The 23,727-nt window shown below is 39.2% G+C and overlaps 1 protein-coding gene across 1 annotated transcript in view; it reads left to right on the forward strand.

The window, feature by feature from the left end:
* The window catches only part of stx18.S (syntaxin 18 S homeolog), a 108,459-nt gene that overhangs the window by 36,466 nt on the left and 48,266 nt on the right, over window positions 1-23,727 (forward strand). Inside the window, exon 2 of the mRNA XM_018243043.2 lies at window positions 10,967-11,034. Coding sequence (XP_018098532.1) covers window positions 10,967-11,034 — 68 coding nt within the window. The remainder of the gene's footprint in view (window positions 1-10,966; window positions 11,035-23,727) is intronic.

Below are 23,727 nucleotides of genomic sequence, written 5' to 3' on the forward strand. Positions count from 1 at the left end.
CTGGCCCTTCAAGAACTCAATCGACTATTCGCCACCTAAAACCTGCCGAATTGCTGTTTCAGTCAATGGGAGAGATCCAAGGATCAATTTGGAGCTACTTGCAGCCTTCCTGACATTCGAGTTTTTAAATTTTCAATTGAATCGATGCGTCCAAGTTTTAGGGGAGTTTTAAAAAAATTTGACCTTTGATAAATGTTCCTCTATAGCTGGCATTGCAGCTGGGCTCCCCACTCCCCTCCAGAGACTATTTCCGCACCAGTTTCGCATGCATGTGTAGCGCTATAGTAAACTGACTTGTGCTAGGGCAGTTTAAGCTACTTTCCTTGGTGGGCTAAGACCACCGATGAGCTCTCTTTCTCAGGGGTAAGCCCTCGCAGCGGGGTGGAGGCAAGGGTGTAGTGTAACTGTAACCTTGTGCGATAGCACAATGATGGGCGCCAGTAGTTCTTTAACAGTTGAACAAAGAACAGTATTTATTGAACAATAGCACATAGATCATTTAGCACATTGATCCACAATGGAGTATAGAACATACACAGCAGCATAAAGGAAGCATATACTCACAGCACATATAGGCTGAATCCCCACAGGCTAGGGAATATACAGCAGAGAGTAAGTTGACAGCATGTGATGGGTATTGCCCAGTTTTCAGAATATCTTCCAGTGGCAGACTAGGGGAACTCCTGACATCCCTATCTCAACACTTGGTTCCTTACTCTGGGTCAGTAATACCCTGGGATCTTAATCCCTCTAATCTCCTCGGCGGAGCCTTGAGCTGCTCAACTAAATAACCTCTCTATCACTACTAGAGCGATCTATAAAACGAGTATAGCTGTCTAATTACTAGGGTCAATGCGCCTAGGGTCAGCACTACCCATTCCCTTCCAGCCTGCTTGGTTGGGCTAAAGCAGGGATCCCCAACCTTTTGAACCCATGAGCAACATTCAGAAGTAAAAGCAGTTGGGGAGCAACACAAGCATGAAAAATGTTCCTGGGGTGCCAAATCAGGGCTGTGATTGGCCATTTACTAGCCCCTATGAGGATTGTCAACCTACATTGAGACTCTGTTTGGCAGTACACCTGGTTTTTATACAACCAAAATTTGCCTCCAAGCCTGGAATTCAAAAATAAACAACTGCTTTGAGGCCACTGGGAGCAACATCCAAGGGGTTGGGGAGCAACATGTTGCTCACGAGCTACTGGTTGGGGATCACTGGGCTAAAGCAATGGACCCAGAGCACATGGTTCTTAAACCTTTTATACTCTGGCACAGTGCCATCTGGTGTACACTGTGTGAACTGCAGGGGTTACATAAGCACAAGGTCCCCATAAGGACCCACTGAGGTGTCCATATTACTAGGGATGTGCCTGTCTGTAAAGTGTAAGGGTGTCTAAGACTTTCACATCCCTACACATGCAAATCGCCATCTTTTCCCGAGGGGCTGCGGGCACCCCCTAAAGTTCAGCTACTGATATAGGGGTCTTACTTCATTTCTCTGTAATTTAATTGAGCAGTTACAGTTTAGGATTTTAAAATGTATTTTTTGCATTGGAATGATTGTCCAATAATTGTCCAAATCCTTTATTCCTGCCTGTGATTTACATTGTAGAGTAAGCATTTGGTTGGGTGATAGTGCTCTGAGCACAGGGATCAACTTGAATAAATAAGTAAATTCCCCTTTTTTTCCCAGTTTGATCTATAACAAATGAGCTCCCAATTCACTTTTTGTGTTTGGCGAAGGGATGTGTTATAGGCACTCTAGAAGGATATTGTTTTTTTGAAATAAAATAGTGGTCCAAGAATCTCCATAAAGTTTCAGTGATACTAGCTCAGCATTTCTCCAGTTTTATTCTCTGTAAAACAGTCAACATAACTATTACGTTCTCAAGCCATACACCAGCACAGATTCCTCTGGCATCCTCTCCTTCCTCTAGACAAATTTAGGTTTGTTATATTAATGTATCCATACCTGGTGCTGACATTTATAGGATTCCACGTTTAATTGTATACAAGGACCTTGTAGACATGATGTAAATGTCTGTAATGAGTGTGTGTGTAACCAACTGCTGAATGGTACATTACAAATTGATCTTGGTGTTTGGCAAAGAAACCACTTTCTGTCTGTGTAAATAGAAAATGTTTGTTGAAAGGATGTGAAATGTCAGTAGGATACTTATATCCCACATTCACACAAATTAATCCTTCAGAGAGAGCAGCCAAGCTTCCAAATGATCATGCAAAGCACAAACTTCTGGCAGCTCCACTAACACCTCTAACCTGTTTAAATAATACAGTCCATCAATAGACCCTTCTCATATTGTGCGCTAATTTCTGTTTATTTCTTCAGTGAGTAGTGCATATATATCTATATGAATCTCATTTTCCCTTGGGCCAATAAGCAGCCATGACCAAACATTTATACTAGAGGCAGTGTGCTGTGTTCCTAGAGGGCAGAGATAACTGCACAGAACTTGATTTTTATTCTATATATTATTTTTATAGTTATTAATGGGAGTGGTCCTGTTCATGTTTAAATTCACCATAGAAAGTAACTACAAGTGCAACCCCGTTAGCTATAGATAAATGATGGTGGGTAGTTTTAGAACTCAGAAAAGCAAGGTGCTGTGGTTCATAATATGCTGCCTGTTCTATATAAAATACTTCACTTGACATCATTTGGAAGTTCACCCCTGCAGCAATGTTAAAAGGGCATTGTAGCTTCATTTTCTAATATACCTATAGTAAATATCACAACGTTCAATCTATATATTATCCTCAGTACTTCAAGAACCTGAGCATTGGTAAGGCCCCATCTAGAATATGCCGTACAGTTTTGGTCTCCATCACTCAAACAGGACATTATTGTATTAGAGAGGGTACAGAGAAGGGCAACTAAGCTGGTAAAGGGAAAATCTTAGCTATGAGGAAAGACTGGCCAAATTGGGGATGTTCACGCTGGAGAAGAGGCGCTTAAGGGGAGAAATGATAACTATGTATAAATATATAAGGGGATCATATAATAATCTCTCTAATGATTTATTTACCAGTAGGTCTTTCCAGCTGACACGCGGTCACTCATTCCGATTAGAAGAAAAGAGGTTCCACCTTAATATTGGGAAGGGGTTTGTTACAGTGAGAGCTGTGAAGATGTGGAATTCTCTCCCTGAATCAGTGGTACAGGCTGATACATTAGATAGCTTTAAGAAGGGGTTGGATGGTGTTTAGCAAGTGAGGGAATACAGGGTTATGGGAGATAGCTCATAGTACAAGTTGATCCAGGGACTGGTCCCATTGCCATTTTGGAGTCAGGAAGGAATTTTTCCCCCTCTGAGGAAAATTGGAGAGGCTTCAGATGGGGTTTTTTTTTGCCTTTCGCTGGATCAACTGGCAGTTAGGCAGGTTAAAAATAAAAAAGTTAAAAGGTTGAACTTGATGGACATATGTCTTTTTTTCAACCTAACTTACTATGTAACCTATGAAGATGGGCCTGACTAATTTAGCAGACATTGTCTCACTGGTAGGCTGGCCACAAGCAGTGAGTCACCCTCACTCATTGGGGCGAATTTTCGGCAGTGAATGATTCACCACACTTCGCTTGTCCAAGGAAGCAAAATAAAGACAAAAGGGATCCTCTAATGTCCTAGACAGGAGGAAGCCCACCCTAAAACAAATGTGGCATGCCCCTCAAATGTTTGGGAAAGAAATGTTAACACCAAAATCTTTAATAGTTAGGACTTTTGAACGCAATCCTGATTTAAAATATGAAAAATCGCCAGCGTTTTGCCTTTTATGACTCTCCGGCATACAGGATGTGATGTCACTGACATAAGATTGAGGAGGATGTAGCTTCATCTTATCAATTCACCAGGTCTAAGGTGGTGAAGGAAACTCTGGTGATAGAGGTAATGTTGTGTAAAATTTGCACTAGTGAATTTGCGGAGTAACGGTTGTTCCCTTCAGCCAAAATTCACCTGGCGATAGGGAAACTGCCCTAGCGACGGTCTCTTTTGCTAGTGAATTGTCCTCTACACCTGTTTGTAAATTGGCAAAGTCCCTGCTGATGACATTTATGGTGAATATTCGCTAGTGGCGGCCACTTTGCCCCTTTAGTAAATCTGCTCCGTTGTGTTTATGATCTCTTAACAAGAAGTCAGAAGTAGTCATGGACTTATAGTCAAAAAGTTGGGCCCATCAAGCAGGGCTGTAATTTGTTAACAGTGGGGGCAACTGGCTTGATATTCTCATATCCTTTACATGCAACTGGGAGAGCCATTGTCCATATCACAGAGGTGTGTGAAGCTAAGGACAGAAGTAGAAGTAGGAATATGTGGGGATTACACACTTGTAGCAGGTAGTGGTAACAAAAAAAAACCTACAGGTTGTTACAGCAAAAGGCTTCCTACATCCTTGGTTTGTTTCCTATTCGAGTGAAACCTCAATTTTACATTGTTGTTTTGTGGTCCCACCTATATATTCTGCATAATACATTTCCCTGATTTTACATCTTCCTGGATTTTACACCATTTTTTTCTGATTCCCTGAAAAACGTAAAATGGGGGTATGGGGGTTCGAGTGTATCTGTTTTGAATACAATGTAAAACCTCAAGAGCTCAACTTTTGTTGAGTAGGAATAAGGCAGAGACTGGTGGTGAAGACAAAATGAGAGAAAATGTTCTGCTTGAGAAGTAATGTTAGTAATTACCCAGGAAAGCAATCATAAGTGAGTATTAAATCATGTAATAGAATTGCTTGTAAAGTGCTGTGTATTCAGGGTGACCACACTCCTTTTGAAGTTGTGTATACCTAATGATGCCTGCATTCTGCCATTGGACAGGAATTATCTAGTAAGGAAACTTAATCTTAGAATTAAGGGGAAACCGTCAGTGGGAAAACTAGATAGCATTCCATATTTTCAGCCAAGAATTCTCAAGCATTTCAACTCCCCTTCTTGGTAATTTGGTGATTTTGGACATTTTGACGCATGTTCTTAGTGAGTTGATATACGCTGAGAACAAAATGCCTGAATTTCAATTTGATTACCACCACTAGTGGTGATTATTCTCACTTAAGCTCTTTGTCCTATAATTCTGTATATATTTATTATGTGATTTGTCTCCCCATGTATACTTATATAGCCGTCCTCAGGAAGACTTTAAAAAAAAAAAAAAAAAAAAATATATATATATATATATATATATATATATATATATATATATATATATATATATATATATATATATATATATATATAATTTTTTTTTTTTTTTTTTTTTTTGTCAAGCCTTCCTGAGGACGGCTTGTGTACGGGAGCCGAAACATTGAATAAATCATTTTTTCACTTCACAAGACCTATTGAGTGCGGACTACTTTTGTTGCTTTAATATTATGTGTTTTGTTTGTTCCAGCACCTAGGCATTAACAGGTGATCTGTTGTGCACCAGGCCAAAAGGCTAAGGTTACAGAGCAGATAAGCTCTTTAGCAAATAATGGTGTTCTCCTGAGCTTATCTGTCATCTGCTATTTCAACTGTGCCACAAGCAGACAGATCAGTTTTACCAGGTACAACACTTAATAACTTTAAAACTCTTTCATTATTAGGTGGTCCCTAACTATAAGTTCATTAAAGGAACAGCAGCACCAGTCACCCAATAACATGCCATTAACCCTATCGTTTTCATTTCTTCTCTAACCAGAAGCTGCAGGGGGAAAAAGCAGCTAGTCTACGTGAACTAGCTAGAAGCTAAAGTAAAAATCCCCCTTTTACACGTCAATTTTCTATTTCTGAATCGATGAAAAGCATTGAGGTATCTGTTTCATTCTGTCCCCGTTGTTGCCTTCCCAGCTCTGTGTTGCAAGATCTTTGCGATGTGTAACAATGCTTGTTATCTCATGTCCCTTTCTTGTCTTCTTCCCCCCTTTCCCTTTCTATGGTATTTCAGTGAGACAAACCAGAGGCAGAACAAGGCAGCAGTTGTGATGATGAGATTACAGCTAGCCAGGCTGACTGTCTCCTGAGTCTAAACTACACCTCACTCCCCACATGGCCACCCGTAGCCCATTGTTTAGATGTTGCTCAAGCACCAGCGTTTTAAGTTACGCCATCAATTGCTCTTTGCAGCCCAGGTCTGAAAAAACCCAACTTTTGTCTGGGAAATGTAAGCCCCGTTGCGTGTGCCCCAGGAGACAAATGATTTGGAAAGGAGACAGTTGTCATTGTGATACAGGAGATTGGGCTTTGTGAACGCACAGAAAAGTACAGTCTAATTGACCAAGAAAACGCCGGCCAATTATCACATCCTTCGTTTTTTTGTTTTAATTGCCGCCACTTACATGACTGCTGAATTTCAATTAAAGATCAGCTCAAGGAAAAAATGAGCGATCTATTGCCGGATAAAAATTGGCCTTCTGGCTAGAATGACATTAACCCCCTTTTTTTCAGCGATGGAAAACTTGATGGATTTAATTAAAAGCAATAGTTTCCCTTTGAAATAATTACGCATTTCCCCCCATAATTGTTTTTGATCTTTCAAGTCACCACATTTTTAAAGGTAGAATGACGGGAGCTGCTAAACCACTGCAACATTGTACTGCAATTGGGTAATGCTGTAAACGAGTTTTGTTTCCTTATTGTTACTTCTCATCAGAAGCTGCACGCAAAGGCTTATAGGAGTATAGGGCGAGTAGCAGAGCCGAGAAAAGGCAGTCTAGTCTACAGCGTGCTGTTTGAAGTACAGGACCTGTTATCCAGAATGCTAGGGACCTGGGGTTTTCTGGATAACTGATCTTTCCGTAATTTTGAAACTAAAGGGAAACTATTTCTAAAATGAAAATTTAATATACGCTTGCTCGTACTCAAGTATGAAACTTTGTAAATACAATCAATAAAAATTCTGCATTGTTTCTGAAATAATCAAGTTTATCTGCACTATATCTCTCTCTCAGCATCTGTTCCTCTCTCAGGGAGCTCCCTTTCCTAGAAGATGTATTAGGATCAGGGCACACAGGCAGATTCGGGGAGATTAGTCGCCCGACAAATCTCCTCTTCTTGTGGGCGACTAATCTCCCCGTACTGCCTTCCCGCCGGCGGGATGGCACTCTGAGCAATTTGTTTTCCGAAGTGTTACCTTAAAATGATACTGTTCATTAAGTGTTAGTTATAGGTCATGTTTTCTGATAGGTCTGCTTTTGTAAGTGTTACTTGGAGTCCCTAAATCAGAAAACACGACCTTAAAGGGATACTGTCATCGGGGAAAATTTTTTTTTCAAAATGCATCAGTTAATAGTGCTGCTCCAGCAGAATTCTGGACTGAAATCCATTTCTCAAAAGAGCAAACAGATTTTTTTATATTCAATTTTGAAATCTGACATGTGGCTAGACATTTTGTCAATTTCCCAGCTGCCCCTAGTCATGTGACTTGTGCCTGCACTTCAGGAGAGAAATGCTTTCTAACAGGCTGCTGTTTTTCCTTCTCAATGTAACTGAATGTGTCTCAGTGGGACATGGGTTTTTACTATTGAGTGTTGTTCTTGTGTTAGGGAGCTGTTATCTGGTTACCTTCCCATTGTTCTTTTGTTTGGCTGCTGCTGATGAAAGGGAGGAGGGTGATATCACTCCAACTTGCAGTACAGCAGTAAAGAGTGCTTGAAGTTTATCAGAGCACAAGTCACATGACTTGGGGCAGCTGGGAAATTGACAAAATGTCTAGCCCCATGTCAGATTTCAAAATTGAATATAAAAAAATCTGTTTGCTCTTTTGAGAAATGGTTTTCAGTGCAGAATTCTGCTGGAGCAGCACTATTAACTGATTCATTTTGAATTTTTTTTCCCATGACAGTATCCCTTTAAAGTAACATTTAATGAACAGTGTCACTTTATGGTAACAGTCAGACAGCTGCCTCTAATTATGTTGGCCGTCCGTTTTATTATATACTGTAAATATGTCTAGCAATAATAGATATTAATGCATCATTATCATTATTTATATAGCGCCAGCAAGTTACACAGTTCTTTAAAAAAGGTCTTAAAATAATTTAACCACCAAATTCAGTGGCATTAGAGGACCTATTCGCAAGAGCTTACAATCTAAAGGTAAGGTAGTTTACCTTACCCATAAAAGAGCTTGGGCTGTGTTTTTGTCAATGACTTATTGCATTCACTGATCTATACAAACAGATTCTGGTCTGAGAAGTCAGGAAAGCATCAGGCTGAATCTTGGCCAATACTGGCAGTATATTCTTCTCTTGTGTTTAGATGTTGAATGTATGTTTTCTGTTAATTTTCTTTACGTTCTTTCTAAACTGTAAGCTTTTCTGAAGATATCTGGCGCCCACTTGTGGCCATATTCATTGTAGTGTAGCGGCACATTGCTAAACTCTCGAGTACACTGAATAATGCCTTCCACTTCATTTCATGTTTGTAAGTCAGTCCTGTAATCCCATGACATTGCCGTATGGCGATTTTGCTTCCTTCCAGTTCAGCACAGACTAATGTCTGAACTTCCTTTACTCTTATATTTCTTGCATTTCTGTAGCACATTATACACATAGCACCTTAAAATTCACCTAAAACGTCTCTTGGAGATTGTCACTGGGTTATTAAGTACATATGTCTCTTAAATACCACTGCATATGGCTCTGGTATGTCTCTGTTAAAGGAAAACTATACCCCCGGATAATGTAGGTCTCTCTAATAATATATTGCGTAAAACAGCTGAAATGTAAAATCCTGCTTCATGTAAAAAAAAACATTTTCATAATAATATACTTTTTTAGTAGTATGTGCCATTGGGTAATACTAAATAGAAAATTGGCATTTTAAAAAACAAGAGCCGCCCCCTGGGATCCTACTGTTCACAGTGCATACAAACATTCCATACATGTTAGGTCACATGAGCCAATTAACAGACAGAGTTGTGTCTTTTGCTTCCACACTTCTTCCTGTTACAGTTAGAGCTGCAATATTTCTGGTCAGGTGATCTCTGAGGCAGCACACAGACCATCACGAAATGGTGGTTCAAGGCAAGAGATGTTAAAGGGCAATATTTACTTAAATATATAGTCCAGTTTGATAGTATTCTTTAATATGACACTTAATTTGATATAAACTGTTGCTGAAGTATTCATATTGGGGTATAGTTTTCCTTTAAAACCTTTTGATTGGATGTAAAATAAAAAAACCTTTCTCATCTATTGTACTTATAGATACAGTATCATAGAAGGGCAGGTGCATAATTCTGTGGCTATAGGTGTATAATAGACACATTTGGAGTAATGACAGATGCACTGAAAAAGTCTAGAAATTGCACAGACAAGATTCTTCTGCCTAAAATCCACCTTTTTGCACATTACAGGCTAATCCCGTTCATGCATGGTTAGTACACCTGGGAAGGCATCTCCGCTTGTGAAGGGAACACACAGTGTGATGTTGATTTTACAGGTGGACTACAGGCAGTTGTGGGTGGCATGATGATACAGTATAAAAGTGTCCATACATTTGCAGATATGGAGTATGGGGTTATGGAATAAAAAGTGCTAAGTTTGCCCAGGTACAGTAACCAGTAGCAACCAATCAGCAGTAAGCATTTACTGGTTATCTGTTTAAAAGCAAACATTTTATTGGTTGCTATGGGTTACTGCTCCTGGGCAAACTTAGTGCTTTTTATTACATGTGGGGGATAGACTGCCAAGTTGGCAGGCTATTGGCCCACCCCAATCACAATCTGAGTGGGGCTTGTGCAGATATCCAGCAGGATAAGAAATCTTTTTATCCAAGGAGAACAGTAGGCTTGCGAAGGTTTATGGCTTGCAGGCCTGTACTGACCCTACATGTGATGTGATCATTTGCCCGTCAGCCTGATGTGGTGTCACATGGGTGGCTAAAGATCTGCTCATTGGCACCTGGGCTTTTCTCCATTATACAGCCAGAAGGCAGGCTTATTCTTTATTGACACTTTCTCAAAGAGCCAAGCTAATCACATGAGCCAGATTTAGTGTAGTACAATTAGGCTATGTGGCCAAAGGCAAGCCTAAATGGTAACCAAATACACACTGTGATGCTTGTTATAGGGCCAGTGTCTCTGTTCTCCTTTTGCCAAGGGTTTGGTCAGCCAATTCACTTATTAGGGCCCCTTAAATGAACCGGTTATTAAACAGCTTACTACTGTTCTAGGTGGGAAAATGGTGCTCATGTGTGGCCAGCTTTATAATCTGCAACTCTACCTTCACCATAACGCTATGATCATTTTACAACTCATTTTAAAAGGAGAACTAAACCCTATCAATTAATTTACCTAAAAATTGCATATTTTATATACTGAACTTATTGCATCAGCCTAAAATTTCAACTTTGTCAATAGCAGCAATGACCAAGGACTTCAAACTTGTCACAGGGGGTCACCATCTTGGAAAGTGTCTGTGACACTCACATGCTCAGTGGGCTCTGATTGGCTGTTGAGAAGCTAAGCTTAGGGCTCGTCACTAATTATCCAGCAGAAAATGAGCTTCCCCTGTAATATAAGCTGATGCTACAGGTTTGCTGATTATTAAATTCTGATGCTAATTGCACTGGTTTCTGTGCTGCCATGTAGTAATTATCTGTGTTAATTACTAATCAGCCTTATATTGTGACATTTCTATTCTATGTGTACTGTATATTGTGAGTGGGTCCCTAAGCTCAGTAAGTGACAGCAGCACAGAGCATGTGCAGTGAATCAGCAGAAAAGAAGATGAGGAGCTACTGGGGCATCTTTGGAGACACAGATCTTTACTGCTAAAAGGCTGTGGTTGCCTTGGGCTGGTACAGAAGCACAAAATATAATGTACAACATTTCTTGTTAAAATAACCATTTCTTTTTGAGGGTGACATGTATGCATACTTTTCCAAAGAATTGCCAGGGATCATTGTGGAGCTATACGTTCTAAGTGTGTCTATACACAGTCAAGCTCATAGGCCTTTCTCTCTCCTAGATCACTAACATTGGCAAGCTGAAGGATTTCCTCCTCGAGCACAGGAAAGATTACATCAACGCTTGCAGGTCAGTACAAAACTTCTGTATGTAAAAACGCACTGCTTCTACCTGAATTCCATTGTGTTGTTACTTGAAATAAAAAATAGGCTTCAGTTTCCAAATACGATCAAGTTGGGGATAGTACATGTGTTAGGGTTGGTGCCCCTCAGCATGGCAGGTTGGGCAACATGGTGCAGTGCACCACAGAACATGTGGTGTTTGTACAGGTTTGGGATTAGTTATTCGGAAACCCATTATCCAGAAAGCTCTGGAAAGGCCATCTCCCATACGGTCAGAATTACCCGCAGTCCGGAGCTGACCAAAGTTATCCAGAATCGCTGCTGTATTAATTTGACGGCTTTTATTAACCAACACTTTGTGACATTAACAGTGAGTGATAGAACTAATGCGTTTCGTGCCTTCCAAACTGGCACTTCTTCAGAGTTCCATCTCCCATAGACTCCATTTTATCCAAATAATCCACATTTTTAATAATGTAATTTGTAATAAAACAGTAGCTTGTACTTGATCCCAACTAAGACATAATTAATCATTATTGGAAACAGAACTAGCCTATTGGGTTTATTTAATGTTTACATGACTTTCTAGTTGACTTAAGGTATGAAGATCCAAATTACAGAAAGAGCATTCTAGATAACAGGTCCCGTATCTGTATCCTATTCAGAGTCTCCGTTCTTTCACTCATGAAAAGGATACAGCTATACAATCTGTAGGCCTAGTACAAGTAGAACAATAGGGGGCCTATGTGACAAGTCTGAATGAGATGATTTAAAGGGTGCTCTGTATCCTTTCCCTTTATCTCTGGAGGAGATTGGTGTTCAGTCCCACAGATCCCAACTGTGACTCTCATAGAAGCTCACATACCTGTCCCATTACTGAACTGCAGCTCTGTCCATGGTACTGAAGGAGTCCAAGGAAAACTGTAGCACACTGGTCCAGTTTTGTAGTGCAAAAGAAGTGTTTATTAGCTCAAAGTAGACATCAACGTTTTGGCAACGTTTCGGGCCACACTGGGCCCTTTATCAAGGCTTGATAAAGGGCCCAGTGTGGCCCGAAACGTTGCCAAAACTTTGATGTCTACTTTGAGCTAATAAAAGCATTTTTTTACACTACAAAACTGGACCAGTGTGCTACAGTTTCCTTGGGCTAATATGATTTTTTTGACCCTGAGCAGGGTGTCTTTTAGATTGTTTAGCACCTGGCACCTTAAAGGAGAAGGAAACCCCCTGGGCACAAAACTCCCCCCCCCCTCCCCTGTGTTGCTTCCCCTCCCTTCTCCCCCCATGGCGTCTGTGAACTCCATGGACTGGACCTGCGCAGAAGGGTAAGTAACAAGTTAGGGGCATTTGACCAGCGGGACAGGTAGGCCAGGGCGGGAGGAGGTAGGGGGGGCAACACACGGGAGGGGGGGAGGGTTTTTTGCGCCCAGGGGGTTTCCTTCTCCTCTAATAGGTCTATTGGTAAAAGGTGAGCATGGTGCTGAAGGAAGTTGAAGTCTCATTGGATACTTTTTTTTTTTTTTTTTTAATATTCTTCTCATTGCTTCTACATTGTGGAGAGTCATAAGAAGTTAATATACATCTCACACCTTGAATACAAAAAGAAATGAGCAAGACTATAGGAAAGCATTAAAATTAAAGGACATGTCAACTCCCCTAACACAAATTTTATCTAAAAAAAGCCTTTTAGCATGATTTACATACCGACCACTGCAGTCCTTGACAAGTAATCCGTTAAGAAGCACTGTTGTTTTTCTCTTCCGGCTGGTTTCCAGCACTGTCAGCCTCTCTCCCCCCTCCCTTAGGAATGTGTGCTGTAATTTGGCGATACGAACATGCGCAGTTCACAAAAAAAATCTAGAACATGCGCAGATGACTGTGTTTAGCGTCGGCAAAATAATCAAGCTGCATTAAGAGTGACCTCTGAAGACACGCCTGTGGCTTAGTTCAGCCAATAGATAAAATAGTCTTTTGTTGTTGCTATGGGCGCTGTATTGTGCCGTTTTAACTCTCTGCTCCGCTGCTGCTAGCCCATATTTCATCTGACTGCAGCGAGGAGAGCAAGGGAGCAGAGAGATTAACTATTGCACTGCCAAAATCTAAGTAAGCTATTTTTAAAAAAGGTCAGAAGGATGGGGCTATTGGCACATGCGCATTGATCAGGAAGAGCGCATACAGGAAAAAATGGCCGCCGGGTTAGTCAGTGCGCAATGGTTCAAAGAATGCGACGGTGCAGGGAAACTGGAGCGCTTTTCAAAGCGCAACTAATGCGGTTCACATGGGGCTAAGGTAGGCTACACAGGGATACTAAAATAAAAAAGCGGCTTGACTTTTCCTTTAAGCAATTTTCAGGAGACCAGAAAAAATTATATAATATCCCGGAAAATATAAACTCAGGGGAAAGGCATTATGCATTTTACATTGGTTACTTTCACAGTGAATGTAAAAAAAAATGCTATTGAGAAGCCTGAAGGTTGAAAGAGCAGACAGGACATTCTGTTGTACCCGTCCAGGAATCGGAATTAAATTTGACCACACCTAAATAATATTTCAATGAAACAGAAAAATAATGTATCTGTAAAAAAAAAAAAAAGTCAAATCAACTGGAGTTGCTGTGTTTATCTTGAAGACGTTTCACCAATTCAATTCAGGTTTGAGACAGCCAGTCGGATGGCTGGTGAAATGTCATCAAGAAAAACACAGTAAGTCCAGTTGATTGGACTTATTTCTACAGATATACCATGACCTGGATGATTGAGAATCTTCACAAACGGAAAAATAATGTACATAGCAAGTTGCTTCTACTTGAAAACAAAAAGTATCATGGGAGGAGGTACATCATTATACATAATTACAGACATTATAGATACAGCAATGTGTATACAGTTCTATTGTGAACCAACAAAGATGCAGCTTCTGGGGTAGATCTTGTACCCCCTGTAATGGAGAAGCCAAATATTACTACCCCTCCCCCACTCAAGGATTTCAACAATTTGCCCTGTAAATGTCTTTGTGAAACTGAAACCCATTCTTTATGTAAGATGGTCTGGTAGTGCCAGGTTTAGCAAACCATCCTATGCAATTCTTTACACATAATTGTAGCACAAGACACTTTCCAACTCTCAGTGGTTTCAGAGTTTATCTGTTGGTGGACCAGCATTGCCAGGATTTTTATGATTTCAAGCCTTTGTTTGCTATTACTGCAGAGAAATTTGTTTCTGTGGCCTCCCTGATGTCCCGCTGAGGCATCCGGATAATTCCATAGTTTGTCTTGGGGTTTTAGTCCGGAATGTCACAGACTCGTGCATGGTGTGACTCCCTTTGATCCAGTTTCTCCAAGATGTGCTCCTTTATCAGGATATGTTATGAAATGAAAATATTTTCCAAAACAGAAAGGCACATCTTTAAAGCAATTGTTCAGTATAAAAATAAAAACTGGGTAAATAGATAAGTCACTGACTAACTCAGGGGGTAGAGAGCTGAAAAGCAGAAAGTAGTGTTCTGGCTATTATGTTACACATCCAGTCACTCCAGCCTTTATACATTACATTTTTGGCTAACTAACTATATTAGAAACATTTTTTATTTTGCACAGCCTATCTAATTACCCAGTTTTTATTTTTACAATGAATTGTTCCTTTAAAGCATTTTGTGTCTTGTAATTGTTACCCAACTGGCTGGGACTAGTGGACATTTCTACCCCTTGTATCTGCAAACATTTATGTTGTACATTCTACTGAGGAATCATTTATCCTGTGGCACAAACGATGATTTTGGGACTTTTGCTCTCTGTTTCCATGCACAAATCACATACCTCCCAACTGTCCCGTTTTTAGAGGGACATCCCTCTTTTGACAGCTCAATTTGCAGTCCCTCGTTTCTACTGGAAAGTCCAGTTTTTCTCTGCACTGAAAGGCCTGAAAAAGAAACAACGTTTTAAACTTAATTGGCTTTTGGCAGAGAGCCCAGAACAGCCACAGCAGCTGATAAGATACTTTTGTAACAATTTCAAAATAAGCAAATAAGTAATTGTAACAATATAAGATAACAGGTCCCTTGTAAAAAGTTACACTCACAGCTTAAAGGGCAATTCACCTTCTTTAGCAAAACTGTAACAACTGAAAAAAAAAAACAGAAATATGTTCAAACTTTCATAACCTGCCAAACTCTGTAAAATGAACATGGTAATTAGGGGGTGTGGCCACAAAAATGGACTTGGTCAAAAAAACTTTTTTGTCCCTCTTTTTATTTACAAAATGTACCAAAACTTCATTAGTACTTTTACGCTTAGGTCAATTTGAAAAGGGTGGGTACATATAGGTCATATATACGTCATATATACGTCTTTATTAGAGATGTTGGTGCAAATGCTTGAAGTGGCCACTTATTGTTACACATTTCCAAGGAAGCAAAATTAAGACAAAAGAGATCCTCTAATGTCCCAGACATGCGCCCACCCTAAAACAAATGTAGCATGCCCCTCAAATGGTTAAAAAAAATGTTATAACAAACATTTTAACAGTTAAAACATTTAAAGATAATCCCATTTTAAAATATCAAAAAACACCCAGCATTTTTTATAATTTTTTTAAGTTTCCGGCATACAGGATGTGATGTCACTGACATTAGATTAAGGAGGATGTAGCTTCATTTTATCAGTTCACCAGGTTTAAGCTGGAGATGGAAACTGGCGAAAGGGGTAACGTTATTGAAAATTCGCACTTTAGTGAATTTACAGAGTAACCATCGTTCACCTGAGGGAAAATTCGCCTGGCGAAAGGGCGCAAAACATCGTTAGCGGCGGTCTCTTTCGCTAGCCAATTGTCCTCTACACCATACCTCCCACCGTCCCGTTTTGAGCGGGACAGTCCCACTTTTGACAGCTCAACCCACAGTCCCGGATATGTACTGATATGTCCCGAGTGTCTCTTTGATCTGCTGCACTGAACTGCCAGAAAAAGATTCAAAGTTTCTAACTTAATTGGGTCTTGGCAGAGCCCAGAATTAGTGATGGGCGATTTGTCCCGTGAAAAATTAGCAAAACAAGTCTAAATAGTTGCCAGTGTTGAAACTGTCGCCAGCGTCAAAACGACTTTGACACCGGCAAATTTTAGCTGCAAATTCACAAATTTATTTGCCGGTGGCGAAACGCAGAAATTCGCAGGGAATTTGAGCCTGGCGAATAAATTCATCCATCACTATCCAGAATATATACTTCCCATACTTTTGTAACGGTTTTTAGATAAGAACTTACACAACTTAAAGAGCAATTTACCTTCATTAGCAAAACTGTAATAACACCTAAAAACCACAGAAATGTGTTCAAACTTTCAAAACCTGCCAAATTTTGTAAAATGGACATGGAAATTAGGGGGTGTGGTCACAAAAATGGGCATGGTCAGAAAATTTTTCGCCGTACGAAATCTTTATGTCCCTCATTCTGTTGGGAGGTATGCTCTACGCCTGATAGTAAATTGGCGATCTCCTGCGGATTGGATTTCTGGTGAATTTTTGCTAGCAGCGGCCACTTCGCCCTTTAGTAAATCTGCCCCCTTGTTTTTGCGCCAGTATTTGCCCCATGGGTAATTTGTCCACCCCAGGTGCGTGGACAGGTGAATGCTGAAGGCAGCATTTTCTTCACAATGTGCGACACTGCCTATATATTGAACAGTGCAGATATAGATAGTTATTCTGATCTGAATAAAAATGTGTTTACTCCAAACAAATAGCATTTAACTTGTGTTAATTACATCCGCTTTGGGAAGCCATTTGCACTTTTTCTAGTTGCATAAGAAATGTTTTATTATGCTCCTTCCCACTCAGGATTCTGTCTGGATTACTAATGATGGTATCACAGGCTGAGCATATAAGAAGAGCTTAAAGGGGCATTTTGACTGCCACTGTATTTGGAAGGAAACAACAGCTGTACAGCTCTCACAGCTTCCACTGAGCTAGATGGGATATTTGATGCCTAAGGCAGAATTGGTTGATAGGTGGACCCTGACGCTGTACTGTAGTGTTTCACCTACAAAGATCCTCTTACAGGGGTCTCCAACTTTTTTCACACATGAGCCACATTCAAATGTAAAAAGAGTTGGGGAGCAACACAAGCATGATAAAGTCCCTTGGGTGCCAAATAAGTGCTGTGATTGGCCCCTATGTGGACTGGTAGCCTACAAGAGGCTCTACTTGCCACTATACTTAGTTTTTATGCAATTAAAACTTGCCTCCAAGCCTGGAATTCAAAAATAATCACCTGCTTTGAGGCCACTGGGAGCAACATCCAAGGGGTTGGAGAGCAACATGTTACTCACGAGCTACTGGTGGGGGATCACTGCTCTATTACATACATAATTAATACAACACACAAAATAAGCCTTCCCATTGGATGTCTCCTTCTTTAATACTAGCACTTCCTAGCCCAATACTTGCTCTTCCTGCAGTTTTACTAAATCCAATATTAAATAATAAGTAAACATTTTAAATAATTGAACGTAAAATTGCAATTTGCTTTCATTATTTATTTTTAATTCCAGGATATTTAAAAATTATATAGTTACATTTTTTTCTGCTTTGCAGCTGGTCAGTTTTGTGATTGTGAGAAACTTTGTAGAACTTTTTCATGTCTTTTTCTAAACAGAGCCCATCAGAACAGCTCTCTCTATCATCCGACAAGTGAGGTCAACTGTAGTGCTGTCAGAAAGCTGACCAGCCGGTGGCGCTGTTGTTACACAATGCGTTATCAATTGGATATATAATTATATAAATATAGATCCGTTTTACATTATTCTAAAGGTTTACATTTCTTTTTAGCTCTTCAAATTGCTTTGAAGACACACAATGCAAATGATAATGTGTGCTCCTTATAAACTGGTCAAACAACACAGACATTTCACTGTTGAAGACTAGGAGAAACTCAAAGCAAAATGTCATGTTACAGTTGCTAATGCAGAGCTTATTTAATGAGATGCCCTTGTGAGCGGTTGAAGCAAGTGTGCATAAAGCCTCCTTAAAGTGGACCTGTCACCTACACATAAAAAGCTGCATAATGAAAGTCCTTTGCAAACTAAATATGAAATCCCAATTTTTTTTTTCATTAAAACATCCATACCTGTTATAAAGGTGTTTAAATGTCTAAACTGTCAATCAAATATTACCTGCCCCGCCTCTATGCCTGTGGCATAGAATAGGGGCAGTCAATTACTTTCACTTTCCATTCAGCACTTCCTACATGTCACTGCTCTCCTCACATTCCCCCTTCCCTCCTCAGGCTCTATAATTGTATAGGGCACTGCACATGGACATTAGGTCCCCCATTCTGGTGCATACACAAGATTTTGGGGTGATACAGAATTTCCCTTAATAACCATGTCCAGAAAATGGCAGCTGCCTGCTTGTTGTGATTGTATAATTCCAAGACAGAAGGAAACAACATTTAAATAATAAATACAGTGTAAGTAAAGTTAATTTTGCTCAACTAACATGATAGAAAAGAATTTGAAATTATTTCTTAGGATGACAGGTCCTCTTTAAGCATGAATGTGGATATTATTCAGGTTTTGGGATGTTATACCTATTATAGGGATGGTCAGTTGCACCAGATCCAAAAAGAAGTACAGGTATGGGATCAGTTATCCATAAAGTTCCAAATTACGGCAAGGCCGTCTCCCATAGACACCATTTTATCCAATGGATCCAAATTTTTATTTTTATATTATTATTGTAATAATAATACAATACCTTGTACTTGATCCCAACTAAGATATAATTAACCCTGGTTAAAAACAGAGCCAGCCTATTGGGCGTATTTATTACTTTCATGATTTTCTAGTAGACTTAAGGTAAGAAATCCAAACTACGGAAAGATACGTTATCCAGATAAACCCAGGTCCCGAGCATTCTGGATAACTGGTCCCATACCTGTGCCACTTTGTTGTATAGAGGGTGCATCACTTTCACTATAAAATAATTTTGCATCCAGAACAATGTTATTGAATATACACCTAAGCTGTGTCGGACCTACTGGAAGTCCAAAGAGCAATATGAACTGACTGGCATGTTTTTATTCTTACCCAGCAGCACTCTGGTCCCACTAAATATCTTTAGGAACATCTGAAGAGAGGAAAAGTGAAACATGGTGTAACATAACACGACCCTCCTTGGGATGTTTTGTGTTGGAATAATATATTTTATAAATAACACGTAAAATCAATATCGGTCTTGGTGCACTAATTAAAGCACATGATCATAACTAATATTGCATTATACATTTATTTAACATTCACAGTACAGGTATGGGATCCGGAAATCCGTTATGCAGAAAGCTCCAAATTACAGAAAGGCCTTAGATTCCATTTTATCTAAATAATCCAAAAATTTAAAAATGTTTCCTTTTTCTCTGTAATAATAAAACAGTACCTTGTACTTGATCCCAACTATGATATAATTAATCCTTATTGGAGGCAAAACCAGTCTATTGGGTTTATATAATGTTTACATGATTTTCTAGTAGACTTAAGTTATTAAGATCCAAATTATGGAAAGAACTGTTATCCAGAATATCCAGAATCCTCGTGACCTGGGGTAATCTCTCCCATACCTGTATTGTTACATAATCTTGTCTGAAAGTAATCAGTTGATTAAAAGGTGCATGTCCGTAACTAAACACCAGAGGTTGCTGTTGCACAAAAGACTCAACGTAGATGCAAGCATTGACGGTTAACTCGCAGAAACAATACTTTATAAACTGTGCTTTTGAGAAAACCTCAAAAAAACACAATCAGCCATTTTTCTGAACACTGCACTCTGTCGTTATTCATTGCTGCAGGTCTCTGTAGCCTTCCCTGGAGTGCAAGTTCTTATTAGAAGGGAACTATTGCGAAAAACTGACAAACATTTGCTTGTGTGGTGCCTTCTCATTCCAAATGATCAGCGACTGATCTGACTATACAGGCATAGGACCCTTTATCCTGGGTTTTTCCAGATAATATATCTTTCCGTAATTTGGATCTTCATACCTTAAGGGGCACATTTATCAATGGTCGAATTTTGCGTTCATGGGAGTTATTTAAAACTCCCATGAACTCAAAATTCGACCAACTGCAATTTATTTTAAAAAAATCTAATTTTTTAAACTTGGGTGAATAGGATCGACCCGAAAACTCGACTCGAATTCAGATCTAATTCAATTAGAGTTTTTTCTCTGAAAAAAAACACTTGAATTTCAGGAAGGCTGCAAACAACTCCAAATTGACCCCAGGACAGCAATTCGGCAGGTTTAAGGTAGTGAATAGTTCAATTCTAATTCTTAAACGGCCTGTGTATGATAAATTTCAAAAATCGAATTTGAATTTAAAAAAAAAACTAATCTAATTTTAACAATTACCTAGTCCAATTTGACAGTTTTGAACATAAAAAACTAGAAAATTCTAATACAAAAATTCTAATTATCACTTCAACCCTTGATAAATCTTCCCCTAAGTCTACTAGAAAATCATGTAAACATCAAATAAGCCCAATAGGCTGGTTCTGCTTCCAATTAGGATTAATTATATCTTATTTTGAATCAAGTACAAGGCACTGTTTTATTATTACAGAGAGAAAGGAAATCATTTTTAAAAATTTGGATTATTTGATTATAATGGAGTTTATGGGAGACGGCCTTCCCGTAATTCGGAACGTTCTGGATAATGGGTTTCCGGATAACTGATCCCATACCTGTATTATCATTCAGACCTAACAATCTGGTTGAATTTCTGTTTGTAGAGGTGCCAGGTTTTAAATGAGCAGCATTCATTTAATGAAAACTTATTTCCCCCTAGCCATCCATATATGCAATGTGCCATTGTGTTCATACCTAGCCTCTTGTGCAGCCTACGACTAACGTTATATACAATTGGAAAGAAAATTAAAAAATCTTCTTGTTGCAAGTGAAACGAGGTCTCTGTGAAGGGGAAGTCACCCCTATGTTTGCCTTTCAGTAGCACACAAAGCTATTTCTTCCTGCCAGTGCAATTTGATCCTTCTCGCTTTCCACAACAAATTGCTCGCCTGGCACATTTAATTTTACAGCTGACTGGCAGAGATACTTCAAAACGCTAAAAGTAAATGAAAGCGAGGCTTCTTTTAGCGGCCCTTAGATTGTATTGTGCATCAATGTTCTGTATCTGGCTGAAAAACTCCATTCTGTTTATTAGTGTTTTGTCTACATCAGGGATATACAACTTGCCCCTTACTTTACCGACTATAAATCTCGCTATTGCACATTTACGGGGAGCATTGGCAAATGGAGTTGCGTCTAGAGAGTTTTCTGCTGGCTATGGTCACATTATGATCACACATTATGATCACACATTCCAAATGTCTGTCCTTGAGCTTTTACAGGATAAGTAAACCTTATAAATAAGTGAATGTAAAATTGATGAGAATTCTATTCTAAGCACTTTTGAAATGTACATTCATTATTATTTTTTTAATTCCAAGATATTAAAAGATACATGTACTGTTAAAATGAATATATTTTGTTACATCAGCGTCACCTGCTGGTCATTTTCTGACCAGTTTGACCACCAAGTAGTCAAGGAAGTTGTCAGGAGAAAGAAAGAGGCTGCTCTGATTGAACATTAGAAACCCTGCTCAAATCTTTCCTATGCAGAAGAACATCAGACCAGCCCTCATTGTTTCTCCTGACAACTTCATTGACTACTTACTTGCTGGTCAGACTGATCAGAAAATGGCCAGCAAGTGGCGCTGTTGTAACAAAATTCATTAATTTTAACAGTACATGTATCCTTTAATATCTTGGAATAAAATAAATAAATAATGAATGTACATTGCAAAAGTGCTTAGAATAGCCTCATCAATATTACATTCACTTATTTCTAAGGTTTACTTGCCCTTTAAAGGGAAACTCACTAAGATGAAAATTTAATATGAGCTTTATCTCATGGAAATCAGGAACGTTCGAAGTATAATCATTGAAACATACTGTACTGTTTCTAACATAATTAAGATATTCTTTAATATCCTCCTCTCTGCGAATCTCTCTCTCTTCATGCAGGAGTCGGAGTCAGATTTGCAATGTCAGATAGCTTAATGATGGCTCTAATAGATTATCTAGGCAAAGGGAGCACACACACCAATGATCTATTACTGCTGCCAAACTTTAACTCCAACTCCTGCTGGACAAGAGAATGAAGAGAGACAGATCACCTAGTGTGGATATTGTCTGGTTTATGGCCACAATATGCTTAATGTTCTGCAGAATTATTCCTAGTACTGTACATGAGAATATCAGTTTTAATAGATCACACCCCAATATGGCTTTATGTAAAGGTGGATCAAACAAAATTCACTGTTACACAGGTACTGCAAGCAGGGTAAACCCTTGCTGATTTATTAAATATTTTGCAGCATGCAACGTTTCGGCGTAACCCCCTTTATCAAGCATGCAAATTCATCCATGTTGTAACAATTAGATTTTTTTAAATACATTTCGATTGGTTGAGTTTTGAATTTATGGGAGTTATGCGGAGTTTATAAAAACTCACATGAATTCGAAATTTGACCTTTGATAAATGTGCCTCTAAGGGGTAGATTTACTAAAGGGCGAAGTGACTAACGCTGGCGAAGATTTTCAGGGACTTCGCCGATTTAATAACGGGCGCAGGCGTCACTTCGCTAGCGAAAGAGACAGATGCTAGCGATCTGGCGAATGGACGTTACTCTAAATTCACTACGATGCGGATTTTACTGATCTTTACCTCTTTAGCCAGACTTGCCTTCGCCAGCTCAGACTAGACGAAGTGCATTGGAGTGGATAGATCTTATCATATTTTTAATGGAAAAGAGTTTATTTTTTCTTATTTCAGAGTGATAGGCTGCAAAAGTCCTTAAAAAATTTTTTTGGGTAACCGGGATTTTCTAACATATGGCACATAAACTATACACTGGGCTCATGTGTAGGGCATTATAACAACTTTATTTTATTTTATTTGGGTTCCCTGGACTCGTGTAATGTATTTGCTGCAACAGATACGTCCATTCAACTTTATAATATCCCACAGTATGCAAATTAGCCTGAGCCAAGACCTCTAACGAACTTGCGCTAGGCATAATTAAGCTGTAGCGCATCTTCTCTTTGATTGCCAAAGTAATGCTAGCAAAAATTTGCCAGCGTTCGGCGCCCTGGCCGAAACTTCGCATTTTAGTAAATTATCGTTGTCTGTGCGAATTTTCGTCTGGCGATGGGTGCGAATCCGTCGCTAACGAATTTTCGCAGGTTAGTAAATTTCCCCCTAAGATTTTTTCGTTAATAACAATTAGAATCAGATTCATTGCTTTCTTTTTCCCAGTTGGGAACATGCAGTCATTGTAAATCTGCAATAATTACTCACAATATTGTTGTCTGTCGTGGTTATTCTAGTTAAAGTATTTCATTGTGCTGTTGGTGTGTAGATAAAGTATCGGCCCCTGAATAATCCTTATATACATTATACTTAGCAGAACTCATGTTTTGTACTTTTTATTGGGCCTGCTTCTTTAATCGCTTCTTCCCATCTTGCGATTTAGCCACAGAATAAATTGCTGTTGCAGGTTTAGTAGCAAGCAGTTAATAACAACCAATCATTTAAAATATCCTGTGGAAATATTTGCCAGGAAATGAATGGCTTAATTCTGCTTAAGAAAGAGACAAAGAATA

The sequence above is a fragment of the Xenopus laevis genome, chromosome 1S, assembly GCF_017654675.1.
Source record: "Xenopus laevis strain J_2021 chromosome 1S, Xenopus_laevis_v10.1, whole genome shotgun sequence".
Taxonomy (NCBI): Eukaryota; Metazoa; Chordata; class Amphibia; order Anura; family Pipidae; genus Xenopus; species Xenopus laevis.